Source organism: Mirounga leonina, unplaced genomic scaffold (genome assembly GCF_011800145.1).
Source record: "Mirounga leonina isolate KUSES-001 unplaced genomic scaffold, KU_Mleo_1.0 Mir_167, whole genome shotgun sequence".
Classification (NCBI taxonomy): Eukaryota; Metazoa; Chordata; class Mammalia; order Carnivora; family Phocidae; genus Mirounga; species Mirounga leonina.
This window is the reverse complement of record NW_023270422.1, coordinates 434735-458787: the sequence shown is the minus strand read 5'-3', so window position 1 is coordinate 458787 and position 24053 is coordinate 434735. Positions and strand designations below refer to the sequence as shown.

At 36.5% G+C, this 24053-nt stretch overlaps 1 protein-coding gene across 1 annotated transcript in view; it reads right to left on the bottom strand.

Annotated features, from left to right (window-relative positions):
• Positions 1-873: 873 nt before the first annotated feature.
• Positions 874-24053, bottom strand: part of NDUFV2 (NADH:ubiquinone oxidoreductase core subunit V2) — a 35560-nt gene continuing 12380 nt past the window's right edge. Inside the window, exons 2-8 of the mRNA XM_035013794.1 lie at positions 20816-20881; positions 19065-19127; positions 18861-18977; positions 15531-15699; positions 14135-14244; positions 6699-6775; positions 874-1029 (exon numbers count right to left, since the gene is read on the bottom strand). Coding sequence (XP_034869685.1) covers positions 936-1029; positions 6699-6775; positions 14135-14244; positions 15531-15699; positions 18861-18977; positions 19065-19127; positions 20816-20881 — 696 coding nt within the window. The 3' untranslated portion in view covers positions 874-935. The remainder of the gene's footprint in view (positions 1030-6698; positions 6776-14134; positions 14245-15530; positions 15700-18860; positions 18978-19064; positions 19128-20815; positions 20882-24053) is intronic.

Genomic DNA, 24053 nt, shown 5'->3' with positions numbered 1-24053 from the left:
CGGGGAGCCTGCTTCTCCCTCTGACCCTCCCCCCTCTCATGTGCTTGCTCTCTCTCATTCTCTCTCTCTCAAATAAATAAATAAAATCTTTAAAAAAAAAAAATCATGTTTTTAAGCATCATAATTACTACTAGTGACTGGTTAGTCTGCCAGAAGAACAAGGCCAAACAGTGACTTTGAGAAATCCTGAAACGATTGATTTAGATTTATCCCTGCATTAAAGCTATTAATTTTTTTTCAACTTGCAAAACTAATGCACCATAGCTAGTTTCTTGAATGTATATAATACACAGGTTTATCCTTTGTTCGAAGTTGAAATATGCATTCAACTGAAGAATGTATTTTGCATATCGACTGTTCTTTCCAACTCAGATTGTACTTCCAGTCTCTTTGCCCAGTTTCTATATACTTGCAGTATACAATAACCAAGTGCCTTCCTTTTATAAAAATGATAAACAATACTTCTAGAGACTACTTTATCCTCCTTACACCTCTGCTTGAGGTGTCACTTACCAGTTGGAAATGTAGTTAACAATTATGTGCTGTAAATCTAAAAATGTTTAAAGGGAAGACTAACATAAACAAGGTCTATAGAAAGATCATGTTAAGACTTGGCTTTAAAGATGGAAAAGCAAAATATATGTGAAATTTGACACAGTTTTTACTTCACAATAATCTAATATTATTGATAAAAGTGACCTGGCAGTTGAAAATGGATGACATTGGAGTGACTGTTAACTACATTATGAAATAATGCCTTCATAGTTAGCCAGAGATAGCAAAAGACTAAAATGGTACTCCGAAGTTTCAACATGACATTTATATAGCAAGTTGCTAGGTATACACCATGAAATGAACAAATAATATAAAAAGTTTATGTAGACAGGAGATTCATTTTTATTTCTCCAGTGACAATATTCACAGTTGAATGTAAATTAAAGTCCTGCTTGGACACCAAAGCCAGGTCCTTTGGGTGGTTCAGTCAAAGAGGTAAGACCTCCAGCTGGCTCACAAGAGAAGCGTCCACTCCTGAAAAGAGCAAGTAACATTAAACTATTAATGATTACCATTTATAAATCTGTACTTAAAAAAATAGTTGTTACTTCATAACAGCCCAGTTAAGTAACTATTTTTCATCCAAGAGTTGCATGGATTATTTAATTCAAATATTTCAACTGCTGCAAGATTTTCAAAAGTTAAATATGAAAACGGACATACCAAAACTCACCATAAATATGAAAAATATAAAAGTAACACTACTAGTTCCATGTACTGAGCAGTATACATATATTATTAGCTCATTTACTCTTTACAACAATGCCATGAGTCAAGTAATACTGGCCTTATTTTACAGATACAGAAACGAAGGCTTAGGGGATTCACCATCTGTCCAAGGATCAGAGCTAAGAACTGTAAGAAAATAACACAGGCCCAGGAACATTTTTAAAAATCATGCTTTAGGGGCGCCTGGGTGGGTCAGTCGGTTAAGCATCTGACTCGTGATTTCGGCTCAGGTCATGATCTCAGGGTTGTGGGATGGAGCCCTGCATTGGGCTCAGCGTGAAGTCCGCTTGAGATTCTCTCCCTCTCTCTAAAATAAATAAATAGGGGCGCCTGGGTGGCTCAGTCGGTTAAGCGGCTGCCTTTGGCTCAGGTCACGATCCCAGGGTCCTGGGATCAAGCCCCGCATCGGGCTTCTTGCTTAGCAGAGAGCCTGCTTCTCCCTCTGCCTGCTGCTCCCCCTGCTTGTGCACTCTCTCTCTCTCTGTCAAATAAATAAAATCTTAAAAAAAATAAAAATTAAAAAATAAATCTTTTTTAAAAATCATGTTTTAATAAACTAGAGCATTACATTTATTCTTTTTGTATTTCAATTTTATTTAGGCTGAGATCCACAATCACAGTGAACAGAAGAAAATACAGACTTATACATTATATTCGGAAATAAACAGAGGAATTAAAGGAAATGGGAATTTGAAGACTTAGGAGGGGTGTTCCTTAGAGGCCCTGAAAACAAAGTATATTGGTATTCATATTTTTAAAAGCATTATTAGTAGTATTAATTTTTCAAAAACAGGTTCCAGACCAGAGTAGCTACCAACAGCCACAAAGAAAACAGGAACAGGTCCTTCGGTAGGAATCTATGAAGACAGGTAAGCAGAGAGGTAGAAGAACCTGTCTTTTGTTCACCCCCACACATACTTTCCCAGGTAATCACTCACCTCTGCCCCTGTCTGACCTCTTTTGCTAGAGCCCAGGCTCACACCCACTCCTATTTCGCCCTATTTCCTGGCTTTGTTAATTTACCTGTTCCTGCCACAGATTTCAGCTGAAGAGTTGTTCAATTTACATCTTTTTACTCCTTGCTTTGCCCTTCACATTCTGTCATCAATCTTACAAGATTCTTTTTAGAGCCCCAGGAAATCATTTTTTGTTCAGGGGACAGGACAGGGATACCACATAATCATTTTAAGATCTTTCAAGCTATTACACAATGCAAGTAACTAAGTAGTGTATTGTAATGAAGAGTGCCTACAAAGTCAGAAATTAATTAATATATTTGCATTATAGGTTCACTACGAAACCCAGATCAAAAAACAGTTACTGTGAACTATCTGTCTGAATCTAAAATTACATAATGTAGGGTAAGTGGCAAAATGGTATCTAAACTTAATAAAAAACAGTATTTCGCTTTGTAATTTTTTTATGTTAACTAATAACACAGGTATACTTGCTTTTTGACTGCTAATAAAATTATTTTGGAGGACCTTTCTTCCCCTTTAGTAGGTTCCCTCTATGGTTTAAGCTCAACTACCTTCTTTACCAACACCAAGGATTCACTTAGGAAGATTATAAAAACTGAGGTTTTGAGAACAATAAATGGGAGAAATCACACACACTGCCTGAAACTCTTCAAGGAATTGTGGACTTTTGTATAAGAAAGTAATTTCAAGAGTAATCTGGTCTATTTTCCTAAAGTTTGTTCCATGCAATTACAGTCCCATGACCTACACTTCGGCGAGGGGGTTTCAATGGCCTTTTATGTCTGCCTGCAAACTTTCTCCTTCCCTCACCCTTCACAAAATGCACATTAAAATGCTATAAAGGCTGTAAAGTCCGCAGATTGTGTTTCATCTATAAATCTTAAAACTTTCCCCTCATTTTATCTGTAAATAAGCATCAGACACCAGAGGCAGTGATCTAGCCCTTCCACTCACAATTTACACTAGGGTTTTCACTTCATAAAAAACAAAAAATGATTCGCCTCAAGTGTTATGCTTAAAATGCCATCTATTAATTACCTTGTTCTTATTATAACTCAAAAGGTAAATCTGGTTTTTTAGCCATTCCAACACTACTTGTACATTCATCATTTTAACTCATTTGCATTCTAGAAAACTTGGCCTTTCTGTACATTATGGCTTAGAAGTACTTTTTAAAGAAAAGCTACTTTATGAAAGATTAGTGCTTATCTTTTTAATATTGCTAAGATACACCCACCACTGCCCTCTACTTTTAGTATAAAAAAACAAAAGTGACTTTACAGTCTAGAGTTATCCATAAGCAACCACCTATATTTTCTTTACACATATTATCTGTATTCCATAGAATTCTGCAAAAAGGTATCTTTATAAAACTAAATATGAAGAATTCAAACTGGACTTAAAATTAGTTTTAGTTAACCATACTAAAAAAAACTTCTACCTTTTAATTAGTAATTTCAAAGCAGGTTAAGTAATTTCAGGTTAAGTAATTTCAAAGCAGGTTAAGAAGTTATTTTTGGTACTTAAAAGAAAATGAAAATAACAATCTCAGCACAAATATTTAATGTCAAAATAAAGCACTGCCTTACCATCAGTTTAATACTTCCTTTCTACCCATCATTTACCAAAAACATAAAAAAACAGTTCTGAACCACACAGAGACATGAATCTTTTCCTGATTTTGGCCAGGGTAGACCTGGTAATGGTACTCAGAAATCAGGTACTGCTGAACCAGTTTAATTTCTCCGGTTATTCAAGGACTCACAATGAGCACCTCTTTTACATATGTGAGCAAAGTGCTTTATTATATAAATGGTAATAAAAAAAGAATTAGCCAGCTTTGGTTAACTTAAAGTATAACTATAATAATATTTTGCAGTATAACTATAATTATATTTTGGTTACTACTATCATTGCAGTCTCTTTCATTACACTATATATCCAAAAAACTTGAAGGAGAGGAAAAGTTTTTGTCTTCTGATGCTGGGAAGACATTCTAGAACTACCATGTCCAAATACAGTCTCTACAGACACCACTTGTCTGTACTTACTGAAAAGTAAGTAGATTTATCTTTTTATTTTTTTAAAGATTTATTTATTTTAGAGGGATAGCATGGTGGGGGGAAGGGGCAGAGGGAGAGAGAATCCTCAAGCAGTCTCGCCACTGAGTGCAGAGCCTGACTTGGGGCGCCATCCCAGGACCCTGAGATCATGACCTGCACTGAAACCAAGTGTAGGATGCCCCTCAACTGACTGAGCCACCCAGGTGCCCCTATCTCTGTTTTTTAAATAAGAGGGGCTACAAAGGAAATAAAAATAGGTTCAGAAACCAATAATTCTAAAGTTTTTCGCTCAAATCTAGAACACTCAAAAAAATCCCAGTGAAGAACTATTTACAATTACTGACAAGCAACATATCTATTTAAAAATGCTTAACTGTGGTACTTAGTTAACTGTTTTATTAATGTTAAAATACAATGATGTTATAGTATCCTATGTTAAGAACACCAACAAACTAACTTCACCCCCAGTAATCTCATCCAGCCTTACGGCTTTAAATACCATCTATAATAATTGATGAATCCCCAATTCGTATTTCCAGTCCTAATTTACTTCCTAAATTCCAGGTTCAAATATACCTTTCAGCATTCTACCATGGATGTCAAGGAGGCATCACAACTTTAACCTGTCCCAAAGTGACTTTTCTTCTCCAAACTTGCTGTACCCCAAATTTCCTTTTTTAGTTAAAGGAACCATTGAGGTGCTCAGACCAAAAAGCTAGAAATCACTCATAATTCCTCTGCCCCACAACATGCACTAAATTTTAAACTATTCTCCACACAGTAACTAGCACAATAATTTTAACAAGATTACACATCATTTCCTGCTTTTTGAAAAACTCCTACAACAGCTTTTATTATATTTAGCATTCAAATCAAATTACGTATCTGGGCCCCTATCTACTTCTTGAGAGAGTACACAGAACTGCTATTTATTACCAAGAGCAGGAAAACATATTTAAAACAGGAATAAAGGGCACATTATAGTTCTTTTAATACACTGAAATACTATATGGCCATTAAACCCTACACATATATTGAGAGAAGGAAAATTATATGGCATAAACAAAAAAACATAAAGGGCTTACAACTACATAAAACTACAAACACTTGCTAGTATTAGAAAAAAATTCTGAGGAATATAAGCACTTAGAAATGGAATAGGGGTTTGTTTAGCAGCAAAAGTTCAGTTTCATAACTGAAAGAAAAGTAATTAGTATAACACAACTGCAGGATGGGAGCAACCTGGATGAACAGTGTTGGAAGTTAAAAAAGATCTAAGCATTCTAACTGACTATAAGTGCAATTATTGTTGAAATGTACCTGAAGTGAGAGCTGATGTAATTAGGCTGCATTATTATAAGCATATGTCTAGAACAGAGAAGATAGTCCCACAATGCTCTGCACCGCTCAGTACATATTTCAAATACTGTGATTAGTGGAAGTATCAAAAAAGTCAGCCAGAAAAGCTACAGAAGAGGGAAACCAAAACTATGTCATAATAAAGAAAAAAATGGAACAACGGTAGACATTAATTCTGAGAAAAAGATTTGGGGAAGAGAAGACACCTATTTTAAGTAAAGGAAGAGCTATCATTTAGAAGAGTTATAAAAGTTATCTTGTGCCAGTTCAAAGGGCAGAACTGGACATGTAGGTGGAAATTAGAGGGAGACAAACTTTGGGTCAATCTTCTGACAGACAGTATGACCTTTAAACAGTAGAACAGATTTTTATTTGTAGTAAATTCCCCTTCTCTATAAATATTCAAGTAGATACCAGATGATTATCTGAGAGGATTTTAGAGGGAAAAAAATAGTTGCTTTAGGTGACAGGTTGCTTTCAATACTATCCAAAAATCCTGACAACTCCTGACAACTCCAAAGCTCCAACAACTTACAGGATAATTTTTTTTTTTTTTTTTTTTGAGAGAGGGAGAGGGGGATGCTTAGGGGTTGAGGGAAAGGGTGAGAGAGAATTTTAACTCCACACTGGAATGGAGGGCTTGATCTCACAACCCTGAGATCATGACCTGAGCTGAAATCAATGCTTAATTTACTGAGCCACCCAGATGCCCCTTAAGGGATAAAATTTTAATTTTTTTTTTTTAATTTTTTAAAAAGATTTTATTTGACAGAGAAACAGAGAGAGCACAAGCAGGGGGAGCTGCAGGCAGAGGGAGAGGGAGAAGCAGGCTCCCCACTGAGCAGGTAGTCCGATGGGGGACTCAATCCCAGGACCCTGGGATCATGACCTGAGCTGAAGGCAGACACTTAACTGACTGAGCCACCCACACGCCCCTAGGGATAAAATTTTTTAAATTAAGTTTACATTAGGTTAAGCCATTAAAATTTATTGTGTAGAAATAAAAGCATACCTTGGCCCAGGTTTTGGAATTTTGCCAGCTTTGAGCTCATCAATAATTTCTTCAATATCCTTAGGTGTCAGATCCTCCTAGAATAAAAAATTAAAATAGTCATATTAAAATTACTTCCTACTACTGAAATCTGTATAAATCCCTAATATCAATTAGTTTATTGTTTTCCTTTCTCAGCTCCCAAGTTAGTCACCAAGGTAGCATTAACTGATTAACTCCTATATATAGTATATACTGTTAAATGTAGTATGCAAGAAGAGCTGTGGCTGAAGAGGCAATACAGAGTAGTACTTTCAAGTGAAAGAGTTCTGCATTTGAGTCCTGACTCCAACATTTAACAGCTAGTAATCTTAAATAAGTTATTCAGCCTCCTTAAGTTTGTTTATTCACTTGTAAACGCACTTCAAGAATGTTTTTGAGGATTCAGTGAGAAAATACATAAAACAGAACAGTGCCATGACACATGCTCAACAAATGCTATGTCCTTGAAGAACAGTGAGGTACAAATAGCAATTAGCACCAGCAGTCATAATAACGTAAAAGTAGATGCTACCATCTCTAAAGATAAAATACTCTCATGATATCTTCTTTCTTTCCCATGTAAAATTCACCGTTTACAAATTCACTTAATCTTTGAACAGAAAGGTAAAAGAAATTGTTTTTGGAACGTATCTTAATGACCCTGACCCTCCAGTCCCCATTTCAATGAGAGCAGCTCTATATTTTATACACTATGTACCTGTGTAAAATTTCTACCTCAAGAAACGGTTCTGATATTTAAAATAATACATACAGTTGAAACACACAGATACACATGCCCATGTGCCTAGCTGCACCCTAAGTTTAATCAAAGAGAGTCAAAATAGAATGGGTATGATTAAACTAAGAAAAATGCCTAAACCATACTCCTACTCCCTCTCTAAAACTGTTAAGTACTTAAGAAAATATTTTATAGGACTCTGATACTATGCTAGAGAAATCGTGATTCAGCACTGCATCTCCAGTGCCTCACCACATAGAAGTTCTTTAATATTTGTTCAATGCTTAAACATTTATAAAAATAAAACACTGCTTTCAAACTGCTTAGGGTTCAACAAATGTTCAGAACCTCATAGCTAAAAGGAATCTTTAAGTCATCTAATGATTTTATCTCCCCCAACTTTTTATTATGAAAATTTAAAAACTATACATGAATACCCATATTCCTACCACCTGTATTCAACAACCCAGGATGCTGCAGTATACCAGCACAGACAGAAACAGAGATAGTTGGCCTGAAGAGTTCACTGAAGAACAGTCTGCGATCTTTCCGCTCTGAGGCAGAGGGTTGGAAACGGTCTCTCGTGCTCTGACTCTTGGAAGAGACTCAGATAGCTGCCAGAGAACAAAAGCCCCAAAAAACCGGTTTCCACTGAGTCTATCCCCAGCCACAGGGAGCAGGGCAACTCTGCCCAAACAGGGTTGCCTGAGTAACAGTGTGGCAGGCCCCTCCCCCAGAAGACAGGCTGGGAAAACAAGAGACCAGCAATCCTAAATTCCCTAGAAAACAGGTGCATCTTGCTTGGGTTGTGGTCAATAATTTGGACTCTATACATTCCCTCAACCACCCCTCAACAGAATGACTAGGAGGAGGAACCCCCCAAATAGGAAAAACTCAGAGACTATGACTTATGCCACAGATTTACAAATAGATTCAGATATAACCAAGATGTTGGAGATGGAATTCAGGCTAGCAATTGTGAAGACGAAAGCTAGGATGGAGAAATCGATTAATAGCAACATAGAGTCTCTAAGGGCAAGAAATGAAAACTGAATTGGCAGAACTTAAAAATGCTATCAATGAGATCCAATCTAATCTAGATCCTCTAACAGCTAGGGTAAGCGAGACAGAAGAACAAATTAGTGATTTAGAAGAACAATTAATAGACAAGAAAGGAAAAGAGGAGGCCAGGGAAAAACAACTCAGAATCCATGAAAACAGAATCAGAGAAATAAGTGACAACATGAAGCATTCCAATGTCAGAATAATTGGAATCCCTGAAGGGATGAAGAAAGCGAGGACCAGAAGATGTATTTGAGCAAATCGTTATCTGAGAACTTCCCTAATCCAGGGAATGAAACAAAATTCGTTCCTAGAGGCAGAGAGGACCCCTCCCAAGATCAAGGAAAACAGGCCCACACCCCCGAATGTAACAGTAAAACTTGCAAATCTTAGAACCAAGGAAACTATCTTAAGGGCAGTTAGGGGGAAGAGATCCCTTACGTACAGAGGGAGGAACATCAAAATAACATCAGACCTATCCACAGAGACCTGGCAAGCCAGAAAGGGCTGCAAGACATATTCAGGGTACTAGATGAGAAGAACATGCAGCCAAGAATACTTTTTCCGGCAAGGCTGTCATTTAGAATGGATGGAGATGCAGAGCTTCCACGACCGGCAGAAACTGAAAGAATATGTGACCACTAAGCTGGTCCTGCAAGAAATATTAAGGGGGGTTCTATAAAAGGAGAAAGACCCCAAGAGTGATCTACAACAGAAACTTAGAGGGACAATCTGTAAAAACAAGGTCTTCACAGGCAACATGATGACAATTAATTCATATCTTTCAATAATCACTCTCAACGTGAATGGCCTAAATGCTCCCATAAACGGCACAGGCTTGCAGACTGGATAAAAAGTACCCATCCATATGCTGTCTACAACAGACTCATTTTGAACCTAAAGATACATCCAGACTGAAAGTGAAGGGATGGAGATCCATCTTCCATGCCAACAGACCTCAAAAGAAAGCTGGGATAGCAATTCTTGTATCAGACAAATAAGATTTTAAACTAAAGACTGTAGTAAATATCTATGCCCCCAACATGGGAGCAGCCATCTACATAAGCCAACTGTTAACCAAAATAAAGAATCATATTGATAACAATACGTTAATTGTAGGAGACCTCAATACTCCACTCTCAGCAACGGACAGATCATCTAAGCAGAAAATCAACAAAGAAACAAGAGCTTTGAATGACACAGTGGACCAGATGGACCTCATAGATACATACAGAACATTCCACCCTAAAACAACAGAATATTCATTCTTCTCGAGCACACACAGAACTTTCTCCAGAACAGACCACATACTGGGTCACAAATCAGGTCTCAACCAATACCAAAAGACTGAGATTATTCCCTGCATATTCTCACACCACAATGCTCTGAAACTGGAACTCAATCACAAGAAAAAATTTGGCAGAAATTCAAACACTTGGAAGCTAAAGACCACTCTGCTCAAGAATGTTTGGGTCAACCAGGAAATCAAAGAACTTAAACAATTCATGGAAATCAATGAGAACGAAAACACATCGGTCCATAACCTATGGGATACTGCAAAGGCAGTCCTAAGGGGGAAATACATAGCCACCCAAGCCTCACTCAAAAAAATAGAGAAATCCCGAATTCACCGACTAACTACACCTTAAAGAACTAGAGAAAAAGCAACAAATGATGCCTAAGCCATGCATTAGAAGAGAAATAATTAAGATTACAGCACAGATCAATGAATTAGGAACCAGAAACACAGTAGATCAGATCAACAAAACTAGAAGCTGGTTCTTTGAAAGAATTAATAAGATCGATAAACCACTGGCCAGACTTATCCAAAAGAAAAGAGAAAGAACCCAAATTAACAACATTATGAATGAAAGGGGAGAGATCACAACTAACATCAAGGAAATAGAAACAATTATTAGAAATTATCATCAACAACTATATGCCAATAAATTGAGCAACCTGGAAGAAATGGATGCCTTCCTGGAAACCTATAAACTCCCAAGACTGAAACAGGAAGAAACTGACAACCTGAACAGGCCAATAACCAGTAACAAGATTGAAGCAGTGATCAAAAACCTCCCAAAAAAACGAGAGAGCAGGGCCTGATGGATTCCCTGGAGAATTCTACCAAACATTCAAAGAAGAAATAATACCTATTCTCCTGAAGCTGTTTCAAAAAATAGAAACAGAAGGAAAGCTTCCAGACTCATTCTATGAGGCCAGCATTACCTTAATCCCCAAACCAGCCAAAGACCCCATAAAAAAGGAGAATTTCAGACCGATATCCCTGATGAATATGGATCCAAAATCCTCAACAAAATCCTAGCTAATAGGATCGAACAATACATTAAAAGGATCATCCACCACGACCAAGTGGGATTTATCCCCGAGATGCAAGGGTGGTTCAACATTCGCAAATCAATCAATGTGTTCTTAATAAGAGGAGAGAGAAGAACCATATGGTCCTCTCAACTGATGCAGAAAAAGCATTTGACAAAAATACAACATCCTTTCCTGATTAAAACTCTTCAGAGCACAGGGATAGAGGAAACATTTCTCAATTTCATAAACTCCATCTACGAAAAACCCACAGCAAATATTATCCTCAATGAGGAAAAGCTGCGAGCCTTTCCCTTAAGATCAGGAACGTGACAAGGATGCCCACTCTCACCACTATTGTTCAACATAGTACTAGAAGTCCTAGCAAGAGCAATCAAACAAAAAGAAATAAAAGGTATTCAAATTGGCAAAGAAGAAGTCAAATGCTCTCTCTTCGCAGATGACATGATGCTTTATGCGGAAAATCCCAAAAGACTCCACCCCCAAATTACTAGAACTCATATAGCAATTCAGTAATGTGGAAGGATACAAAATCAATGCACAGAAATCGGTTGCTTTCTTATACACTAACAATGCCACTGTAGAAAGAAAAATTAGAGAAACGATTCCACTTACATTAGCACCAAAAACCGTAAGATACCTAGGAATAAACCTCACCAAAGAGGTAAAGGAACTACAGAGCACTCATGAAAGAAATTGAAGAAGACATGAAAAGATGGAGAAACATTCCATGCTCATGGATCAGAAGAATAAACATTGTTAAAATGTCTATGCTACCCAGAGCAATCTATACCTTCAATGCCATCCCGATCAAAATTCCAATGACATTTTTCAGAGTGCTGGAACCAACAATCCTAAAATTTGTATGGCATCTGAAAAGACCCTAAATCGCCAAGGAAATGTTGAAAAACAAAGCTGGGGGCATACGTTGCCTGATTTCAAGCTATATTACAAAGCAGTGATCACCAAGACAGCATGGTACTGGTACAAAAACAGACATACAGACCAATGGAACAGAATAGAGAGCCCTAATATGGACCCTCAACTCTATGGTCAAATAATCTTTGACAAAGCAGGAAAAAATATACAATGGAAAAAAAGACAGTCTCTTCAATAAATGGTGCTGGGGAAATTGGACAGCTATATACAGAAGAATGAAACTCGACCATTCTCTAACACCATACACAAAGATAAACTCAAAATGAATGAAAGACCTCAATATGAGACAGGAATCCATCAAAATCCTAAGGCAGTAACCACTTTGACATCAGCCACAGCAACTTCTTTGAAGATATATCTCCAAAGGCTAGTGAAACAAAAGCAAAAATGGAAGTTTTGGGACTTCATCAAGATAAAAAGCTTCTGCACAGGAAAGGAAACAGTCAAGAAAACAAAGAGGCAGTGCACAGAATGGGAGAAGATATTGCAAGTGACACTACAGATAAAGGGCTGGTATCCAAGATCTATAAAGAACTTCTCAAATTCAACACCCAAAAAACAAATGATCAAGTCAAAAAGTGGGCAGAAGATATGAAAAGACACTTCTCTGAAGAAGACATACAAATGGCTAACAGACACATGAAAAAATGTTCATCATCATTAGCCATCAGGGAATCAAAACCACACTGAGATACCACCTTACACCAGTTAAAACGGCCAAAATGGACAAGGCAAGAAACAACAAATGCTGGAGAGGTTGTGGAGAAAGGGGAACCCTCTTACACTGTTGGTGGGAATGCAAATTGGTACGGCCACTTTGGAAAACAGTGTGGAGGTTCCTCAAAAAATTAAAAATAGAGCTACCCTATGACCCAGCAATTGCACTCCTGGGTATTTACCCCAAAGACACAGATGTAGTGAAAAGAAGGGCCATATGCACCCCAATGTTCATAGCAGCTACGTCCACAATAGCCAAACTGTGGAAAGAGCCGAGATGCCCTTCAACAGATGAATAGATAAAGAAGATATGGTCCGTATATACAATGGAATATTACTCAGCCATCAGAAAGGATGAATACCCAAAGGTTATTCCCTCAGGAGTAAACTAGATATTAAACTGTTCCTCAAAAAGAACTGCTAGTCTAGAACCTTACACATTGGAGCAACAGGGGAGGGTATAAGGAGAGGAGCTTTCTTTTGGAACAGTAGTATTTACAGGAGAAAGAAAGAAGTAAAGCAAATACCTTCTTGAATCCACACTCAGTGCAGGAATCAATTTCTACTAATAAATTTCTAAGAAGTATGAACTAATAATATTATGTATGAAAACCATTATATATAATTAGGGTAGCAAGAAATCTTTTAAAAAGATAACTAGAAAATTCCACACACTTGGGAGACTAAGACTTCTAAAAAACACAGGCCAAAGGAGAAATCAAAATGCGTATTTTAGGGGTGCCTGCGTGGCTCAGTCAGTTAAGCGTCTGCCTTTGGCTCAGGTCATGATCCCAGGGTGCTGGGATTGAGCCCCACGTTGGGCTCCCTGCTCAGCAGGGAGCCTGCTTCTCCCTTTCCCTTTGCGCCTCCTCCCCCAATGCATGCTCGTTCTCTCTCTCAAATAAGAAAATCTTTTAAAAATGCATATTTAAAAATATTTAGAACTAAATGATAAAAATAATACTTATCAAAACTTGTGACATCCAGCTATAAAGCAGTACTTACAGGAATGATACCATCTCTAAAATTCTTAAAACAAGCAATATATTAGTATGGCTGGATACATATACCCAAAGAGTTTAAAAACATGGACAGGAAGAATACACACTAAATTTATGACAGTGGTTATTTCTGGAAATTAAAGGAATAGGATTTTGGGGGCGTAGGGGTGGTTTACCTGCATCTGTAGCTTACTTCTATTCTACAAATAATAATAATGATGATAAAAACAATAATACCTAGTAACAGTAAGTAGGGTAAAGTATCTGTTAAATCTTGGTGGTTATTTTCTGTATTTCTATGTGAATTATTTTTCATAATTTAGAAGCTTTTAAAATATGTCATTATCTCCTAGAGTTAAATGCAAAATGTTTAAAGATAATTTTTAAAAACCTTCTGGTGGACAACAATGTGGAAGCTAAACTTGACATATTTTTATGCAAAGCTTTTCAATTTTTGTTTTTTAATAAACTTTGGAAAACAGAAAAAAAAAAACCTGGATATTTATGCAGTTTCTTCTAAATGAATAATTCAGAAACTTGTATCTACAGGAAAGGAAACCAATTTAAAATATTTTAAATATGAGATCATACAACTTTAATTTATATTAAATACTCACATAGTAGTTGTCATTTATTTGAACCATTGGTGCATTTACACAGGCCCCTAAACATTCCACCTCTATAAGAGTGAAAAGTTTATCAGGTGTAGTCTCCCCAACCTTTATTCCTAAAAATATAAATAATCACTGTAAGGACCAGGTTATATTTTAATAGCAACGTGGCTTAAGAAAACTACAACAAATTACAGAGGTATACAAAAGTATTGAAGAACATTAATTTTCTTAAAACAACTCTGTATAATTATACTAGAACGTTCAAGGTTTTCTTAAATGGACTTATTCCTTTAAAAACAGTAAGATTTCAGGGGACTCATCTCCAGCGTTTGCTGTTACAGAGCAGTGTATTAGAATATAGTATTTTCATTTTGATTGTGATAGTTAACGTACTATTATCAGCCACACTACCAGATTGGCAAAGACTCAGAAAACTGCTAATGTCAAAGATCATTAAGACTACAAAGAAAACATACTCTCCTATCTTCAGGGAAGACATTTTGGCAAAATATAGTAAAATGTGACTCAACAATTCTACTCTTGTAAACAACCTCGGTATATAATAGGACAATCATGCAAAGATATGTATGCGTGAAAGTAACTGCATAATAACTTATAACAGAAAAACAAGGCAGACATACATATGCTACAGCCAAAATAAAGTGCAAAAAGCAAATAGACATATTTGTGTTTTTAATAATGAAAATAAGCAAAACAACATAAAATCTAAAACTAATTATACCCAACTATTAGAATTTATTTCTGAGGGTCAAATTTTGAGCAGACTCCAGCTTTCTGTTTTATATACTTCAATACAGCCCAACTATTTTTACAACATGCAAATACTTTATATTCGGTAGCAACAAGATTAAAGTATACCTCCTTTTACTTCATTTGATATGTAGAGCTATAAATGCAGCAATGGCAGTTTTATATGGAAAAATGTTCTTATAATTTTATAAATGCCACTCTAATAACATTTCAAATTTCCCTTTCTGAAGCATTCTTACTATTCTCATATATTCTTTGTTCCAAGACTCATTTGGAAGACTACAAGGACAATACAATCACTTTTTTATGTACCACATACTATTATTACACAATGAGTGAAATTTAATTTCTAAACAATGAAAACTTTAAAACCCCTAGAAGCTTTTCAAACATACTTAATGATTATGGGGAAAAAAGAGGTGAAAATTCAGCTTTGAGGCTGAGAACTAAGGAAAAATACAAAATAAGAACAAATAAAGGTGGACAACCACAGTAAGACAAAAATTTACTGAAGTACAGATCAGATCCAATAAGATGGCAAACACTGGAAAACTCAGGTAGAAATGGGTCAAATCTAGAAAGACAATCCTATTTTTCATAAAAGTTATAAATACAATGTGTCCCATACCAAGCTTTTTCTGAATGGCCTCCAGTATGCTGTCAGAGTTTCGAAGCATGCAAGGTGTGGTAGTGCAGACCTGAATGTGATACTTTCCAACTGGCTTTCGATTATACATTGTATAAAAAGTTGCTACTTCATATACTCTCATTGGAGGTACTTGTAAAACTTCTGCAACCTAAAATATTAGGAAATTTTTAAATAATTATAATATTTATTAACTGAGAATTAGGCATGTTGTAAAGAGCATAATTTCAATTTGGTAAAAATGTAAAACTTATTCATAAGGAGAAAATATACTTGTACTTGGTATTTGGGAGGTATAAGTCCTTCTACACTTAAATGCACAGAGCCCAGAAGCTAACGGTTACAGCACCTCCTCCACTTTACCCCATGCCCCGTCTCTGCAAAAATGATCTTTTTCTCTAAATCTTTGAGTCTTTCACTGTTCAGAATTTCTACTTTGATCATTTCAACACTCATATTTTATAATTTAAAATTTCTAAATAGCAAAAATTTGGTGACCACGCCCCAATAAATTAAATACTTGTATGTTTTCAACCCTTCACCAATTTTTCAAAAAGCCTTGATGTTACTAGTGATGTACACTGCATGCAAATGGTATGGCAACCCAAAAAAGGGGCGAGACTCAAAACTCACCTATTAGTCAGTATTGATTTACAAATCTACACACTTTATATACACACAAACCACACACACAACACGTACATAACTCTCCAGAACAATTCAAAACACTACTTCTATTTCAAATCGCAACACTCTACAAAAATCGTATGGACTAGTACTTCCCAACCCTTCCAATCAAGGTATTTATAGCTTTTGACACAGTGGTGTTCAGGACCAAGGGAATCATTATCTGAGTATAACTCTCTTGATCAGGGCAAGTCTATTAAGGAAAACAAGGTTGTTTTAGCTGTTTGCTAGGGATAGTCCACATATAGTCTATCATGACTATCATCCTGGCTACAACGTTCCAGGTGACCTAACATCATTAATCTATCCGGTTGTAAGATTTGATTCTTAAAAATTATGCATATTTCCATGTTTTGACATGAAAGATGAGTTTGTTAAATGGCATTTCAGATGACAAATATGTTGAGCTTTCCTCATATTAGGGATTCTAAAGGATATGTATTCTCAAAAGACATCTAATCATGGCTCACTTGTGAAAGATAAGTATGCTAAATTTAATTTGGTGATACTAAACCAGGCATGTACCTCTGAATCTGGGAGCTCTCAAAACACACATGCTGGAGCCAGAAAATACACATGCTAGAGCTCTACCACTAATGCCTAACTTGAAAAAGCTCCCTTGGGGATGCTGCTCTATCTCCCTGCACCTTAGTGATGGTTAAGGTACTAATGTGTGAGCTTCTGGATATTGTTTTGGTTGTAAGGTTGGGTTTTCCTTTGGGGAGAGGGGGGAGCCAAAGAAACAGTAACATTAAAGTCTCAAATATAAAAATGGAATCTTGATTCTATTCTCTGTACACTATTTCCTGCCTCTCACACGTATATATTCAATTCTAAATAGAACAGGACAATATTTATGAAACATTTTCACCTTGCTTGTCATTTATTTTATTTCATTCTGTTAAGCTTGCCATTCAGCAAGACTTCCAACACATTTGCCATTATTAAAGACTGAATTTTGGGGACGCGTGGCTTGCTCATTCAATAGAGCGTGCAACTCTTGATCTCAGGGTTTTAAGTTCAAGCCCCCGTTGGGTGCAGAGATTATTTAAAAAAAAATAAAAATCAGGGCGCCTTGGTTGCTCAGTAGTTGAGCACCTGCCTTCGGCTCAGGTCATGATCCCAGGGTCCTGGGATCAAGCCCCGCATTGGGCTCCCTGCTCAGCGGGAAGCCTTCTTCTCCCTCTCCCTCTCCCCCTGCTTGTGTTCCCTCTCTCGCTGTGTCTCTGTCAAATAAATAAAATCTTAAAATGAATAAATAAATAAATAAAATAAAATCTTTAAAAACGTCAATTTTTGCAGAAAAGAAAAGAGCATACCTAAATCGTTATTTAGAAAGTTTGCTATTATAATACAAAAAACAATGTTAAGTAATTTAGAAAACACCCAAAGAGCTATGTGATTTACTGGGGAAAAAAAAAAACACCTGACTATATTTTACTAAGTATAGTACCAATGAAACTTGCTTTGTAACATTTTTCAGTCAAAAATAATTAAAATAATAATAAAATAATAATGGTCCATAACCATGTTAGAGTACTATACAAAGCAAATTAAGAGATATGAACAAAATCTAAAATCTGCCTATGGCATTCCATTAGATCAACTGAAGACATTCCTATTCTTTAAGAAAGATGATAATGGTCTAGCCTAATAGACCAAATAAAATTTAGAAAGTGAAAAAGAGAAATGAAGTATAGCAGAATCTCTGCAATAGTCAAGTAGCAAATGCACTGAATTGGAAATGGTCCAGTCCCAACTCTATCACTTAGGAATCATAACATAATTTGTAGAGATCTACCCTAGTTCAAAATCTTCACTGCAGATGACGAAGTAAGTCCACAGAAAAACCAGATCTCTTAGCTCAAATGTATTTTCCATTATATCACACTGGCTTCTTATTTGTGTGATTCTCATAAGAATCGTATGATTTTGTACGGCACTTCATAACTATACCCTGCAATATAATACCACAAAAATATAGTTATATTAATATAATATATATCATCAATAATACAACTATATTAATATATGAATAAATGTGAAATGTGGATTACTGTTGAAACCACAATTAGAAAAAATGAGTCTTAAAAATGTATGAATAGACCAACCTTTAAATGGGTCACCCATACCATTTCTGTATGTTGCTAATTATCAAGTCTAGGGTAGCATCAAATACTATGTATTATATAAATTTTATTAAAGCCTGTAGCCAAAGATGCAAAATAATAAAAAGATTCATATTAGCTGTGAGCAGATCCTTTTCTCCATTATTTTAGTGTCTAAACAGCACATTAATTTTCGGAGTACCTTGACAGCAAATTATACACATGTGGAATCTTTTATCTTTACTATGGCCATTTCTCTCAAACAGGGAAAAAAGAGAAAACTACTTTCACTATAATGCCTTTACTATTTCCTGCAAGGATAAAAAGCTCTACCTTTTCAGTTCTCCACATTATTAAAAGAACCAACAAAAACACACATCTGAGGAAACATAAATGATTAAAAGCTTCAAATTCCTAGATTCTGACATTAGTAACCATCAGAGGAATTTCTACATAAGAAAGAAATTCATACACAGTCTCTCCTCTTTTCAAACTAATGTAAAAATGAATTTGGTACCTTGTTCATAGCAGAGATGGGTAGCCATCCATTCTGTCTCTGGGCTAAATCCAGGACTGGAAGTACAGCTGCTGCTTTATGTCCTTCTGGATAGTTTTTTACAATTGCCTCTATCCTCTGTATCAAAGAAAAAGCACATATTTTGATACATCTGGAAAATATTAAATATTTTGTAAATTAATTATACTATTAATTTAGTCATACCTTATAGTTTTCTGGTGTGAAATCAAATGGAGTATCTGGGTTATTCTCAGGAGTATCTCTGTGCTATATAAAGGGAAAAAATGTTTTCCAAAATTATCAAAATTCCCTCAAAAGTATGAACAGCTCTGTATATTACTATACTACTACTGATCACTTAATCTCTTCACTTTAATTCTGACATTAATCTATCCTTGCATCAAAAAGAATGGCTAATTATTAAATACACATGACTATGATTAACAAAGTAATGTTAACAGAATTCAAAATTTCAGAAAAGTTTTAGAAATCACTCTTTAATAATTAAGAGAACTAGTTGTAGGACCAAACCCCAAAAAAGTATTATCCAACTTGATTAGAGAACAGGATCTTTTTTTTTTTTAAAGATTTTATTTATTTATTTGACAGAGAGAGAGGCAGCGAGAGAGGGAACACAAGCAAGGGGAGTGTGAGAGGGAGAAGCAGGCTTCCCACGGAGCAGGGAGCCCGATGCGGGGCTGGATCCCAGGACCCCGGGATCACGACCTGAGCCGAAGGCAGACGCTTAACGACTGAGCCACCCAGGCGCCCCGAGAACAGGATCTTCTAATGTAATTACCAAAAAAACTCAATCGCTGGAACACTTATAAAATCAAGACACAAAATTTTGAGTATGCACATAACATGCATTGTTCCAAAGGTGTGTATCAGATTATCAAAAGGACCCACTGTTAGGAAGGTACACAAGCATCACCTCTTCCCCACATAACAAAAACCAGTTAATGGCAAGAAGCTTTATTTCTTTTCTACAAAGAGAACAGGCCCTCTTAAAAACCTGACAAGAAATGGCATGTCAACAGGAAATCAAATGAGTCACACTGAGATTAACACTTACATCAATTAATGTTTAGTATGTTTGGTGAACACAGAACTGAATCCCTCAATATGTTAACTCTTAAAGTCCTGCTTTTTCAAAGATATAAAAGAGGAAAAGAAAATGGAAACTTTGGACAATGATTTCAAATATGTGGCAAATTTAATACTTTTAGACAAACATGAAAAAATATAAAGCAGCAATCTACTCAATAGATGGCTAACTCATTTATTAAGATTCAGCCTGGAAATAATTCAGTTAACAAAACTGTACCACTAACTCTAAATCATCCTACAAAGCTACTAAATTGCCTTTAAACAACACAAGATTGATCCCTGTAAACTGTGCCTTATCACAGAAAGGAGATACATTATCTTATCTCTGAATTGTACAACTAAGCTGGTGAGTTCATGGACATCTACCTGTAGTTAAACCCTGGAAACCAAAAATATAAAGGAACTACTAATGTATTCACTGTATTACTAAAATCCATGAGTTTTAAACTAGTACCGTTTTGGGATTCCCCAAGTTGCAGCCACAGAATCTTTAGTCAGCCAGTATGACTGATTTTTAAGAACCCAAAGTGAGACTATTTAGAAGATAGTCCCTGCCATCACTTTAGCTGAGATTTGTTTTTAATCAAAGAATCAGTTGAGGGCTCACAGTAATTTCACCAAAAAAATAATGTCAATTCAGAGCTACCCTGGTGTCAACTTAAACTCAAGAGGTTCAACTGGAATCACACATCTTTTGAAATTTAATGAATTTAATTAGCTATATTTCAATCACCACAATGGCTAGCATATACCAAAGACATTGGGGTTTAAGATATCTTGGATTGTTACAGTAGTTTTACCCAAATTTCCAAGTCTTTACATTCTGAAGAAATTGGAGTACTTACCACAAATAAGGCTCCTCCAGCTCCATTTTGCACAGCTGTCTTATGTAAATTCCTTATATGTCTCCCCTAAAATTTTAAGAAAATTTAGTAAATCATAAGCCTTAAGAAATTTTTCATGAGTAAATACCTTAAGATCCATAATTTAAAACAACAGACTCAACTTATGTAAGTAAAAGATCTTAGGAGATATGGCTCACTGTGCTACACCCTGCCCATCTCTATTTCAGGAGAGGTATAAAGAAATGGAAATCCAAGGTAAGGTTATTAACCTGCCTAAGATAACACATGAGTCCACGGAAGAACCAGGTCCACAACCTATTATCTCCTAAGTCATGTACCCTTTCTATTACACTCTTGTCAGCATGCATTAGGAGAGTTGATATTCCATTAATTTATGGCCTTTCACTTTTTTCTGAATCAAGCTGGATGCCAGCTTTCATTTAATGTGGGCTTTCATAAACATATTTTCATTCTGTACAAATGAATCATATACTCTTCCACAAATGAGTCAAGTATAGCCCCCTTTTCAATTCTTTATGAATTAGTTTAGAAACTCCAGTCATAAAGTTTCAGAAAGCTGCTTGTGATGCTATGCAGTGACCATAGTCAGTTGTTTTAGAAGGAATTCATTTGATTATTTGCCGTTGCATTTTATTTCTCTTTGTCCTGTTGCTTCCCCCCCCGCAACACACTTACCACCCTCCCTGCCACCACCAAAAGCAATTCAATCACTATTCAGAAACCCTCTGATTTCTGAGTTCTACTAATCACACAATGGTAGAATACTGGATTATGAATTAAATACAAGATTATACTTATACCCCTGATGCCTGTCCAGAACCTAGACTGAGATAAACATAAAACTAAGGCCATAGTTCCCAAATAATACTGTTAAAAAAAAAAAACAACACCAGCATAAAGCTTTGAAAAATTAACTGAAACTAAAATTTAGAAGATAGTCCCTGCCATCACTTTAGCTGAGATTTGTTTTTAATCAAAGAACAATTTTTACTGAGTAACATTAGTGAATTACTTAACTAAATTCTGAGAAGAAACAAAAGACTTCATAATAAAGTAAAGAAGAATGGATTTAAGAGAAGAGAAAGCATCCAGTCTCCTCTTTTCCTAACTTCTGAACCCTAACATTTTGTTTACTTTACTGACTCTTTACCCACCCCCTCAGGGGAGGTTGTCCTCAGGGCTCAGCTCTGTCCTAGGTTCTTTTCTCCACAGATTTTTTTGCCCCTTCAAGCTTATTCATTCTCATATGCTTAACTCCATGCTGATGATTCCTGGATCTTATACACATTTGATGACAAAAAATTAACAACCGGAAGAGATCATAAACACATATAAATCAATGAGGAAAATGAATAAATATGAACAAAAATGTCACAATATAACTGCTAATGACCTAACTAGTAATTTAAAACATGCATGTGATCATCAAGACAGCATGGTACTCACACAAAAACAGACACATAGATCAATGGAACAGAAAAGAGAGCCCAGAAATGGACCCTCAACTCTATGGTCAACTAATCTTCGACAAATCAGGAAAGAATATCCAATGGAAAAAAGAACAGTCTCTTCAATAAATGGTGCTGGGAAAATTGGACAGCCACATGCAGAAGAATGAAACGGGACCATTCTTACATGATACACAAGGATAAACTCAAAATGGATGAAAGACCTAAATGTGAGACAGGAATCCATCAAAATCCTAGAGAACACAGACAGTAACCTCTTTGATCTTGGCTGCAGCAACTTCTTGCAAGACACGTCTCTGAAGGCAAGGGAAACAAAAGTAAAAATGAACTATTGGGACTTCAAGATAAAAAGCTTCTGCATGGCAAAGGATAGTTAACAAAACTAAAAGGCAACCTACGGAATGGGAGAAGATATTTGCAAATGACATAACAGATAAAGGGCTGGTATCCAAGATCTATAAAGAACTCATCAAACTCGGGGCACCTGGATGGCTCAGATGGTTAAGAGTCTGCCTTCGGCTCAGGTCATGATCCCAGGGTCCTGGGATCGAGCCCTGCATCAGGCTCCCTGCTCAGCGGGGGGCCTGCTTCTCCCCTTCCCTCTGCTTCTCCCCCTGCTCATATTCTCTCTCTCTCTGTATCTCAAATGAATAAATTAAAAAAAAACTTATCAAACTCAACACCCAAAAAACAAATAATCCAGTCAAGAAATTGGAAGAAGATATGAACAGACACTTCTCCAAAGAAGACATACAAATGGCCAACAGACACATGAAAAAATGCTCCACATCACTTGGTATCAGGGAAATACAAATCAAAACCACAAAACCAGTTAGAATGGCTAAAATTAACAAGAAAATTAACAAGACTGGGAACAACAAATGTTGGCGAGGATGTGGAGAAAGGGAAACCCTCTTATACTGTTGGTGGGAATGCCAGCTGGTACAGGCCCTCTGGAAAACATGAAGGTTCCTCAAGAAGTTAAAAATAGAGCTACCCTGGGGCGCCTGGGTAGCTCAGTCAGTTGGGTGTCTGCCTTTGGCTCAGGTCATGGTCCCAGGTCCTGGGATCGAGTCCCATATCGGGCTCCCTGCTTGGCATGAAGCCTGCTACTCCCTCTCCCACTCCCCCTGCTTGTGTTCCCTCTCTCGCTGTCTCTCTCTCTGTCAAATAAATAAATAAAATCTTAAAAAAAAAAAAAAAACAACTACCCTATGACCCAACAAGTGCAATACTGGGTATCTACCCCAAAGATACAGATGTAGTGAGAAGAAGGGGCACATACACCCCAATGTTCATAGCAGCAATGTCCACAATAGCCAAACTGTGGAAGGAGCCAAGATGTCCTTCAACAGATGAATGGATAAAGATGATGTGGTTTATACATACAATGAAATCTTAGTCAGCCATCAGAAAAGATGAATACCTACCATTTACATCGACATGGATGGACCTGGAGGGGATTATGCTAAGTGAAGAAGTCAAACAGCGAAAGACAATTATCATATGGTTTCACTCATATGTGGAATATAAGGAATAGTACAGAGAATAATGGGGGAAGGGAGGGAAAACTGAATGGGAAGAAATCAGAGAGGGAGACAAACCATGAAAGGCTCTTGACTCTGGGAAACAAACTGAGGGTTGCGGAAAGGGAGGTGAGTGGGGGGTGTGGGGTAACTGGGTGATGGGCATTAAGGAGGGCACGTGATATGATGAGCACTGGGTGTTATACGCAACTAATGAATCAC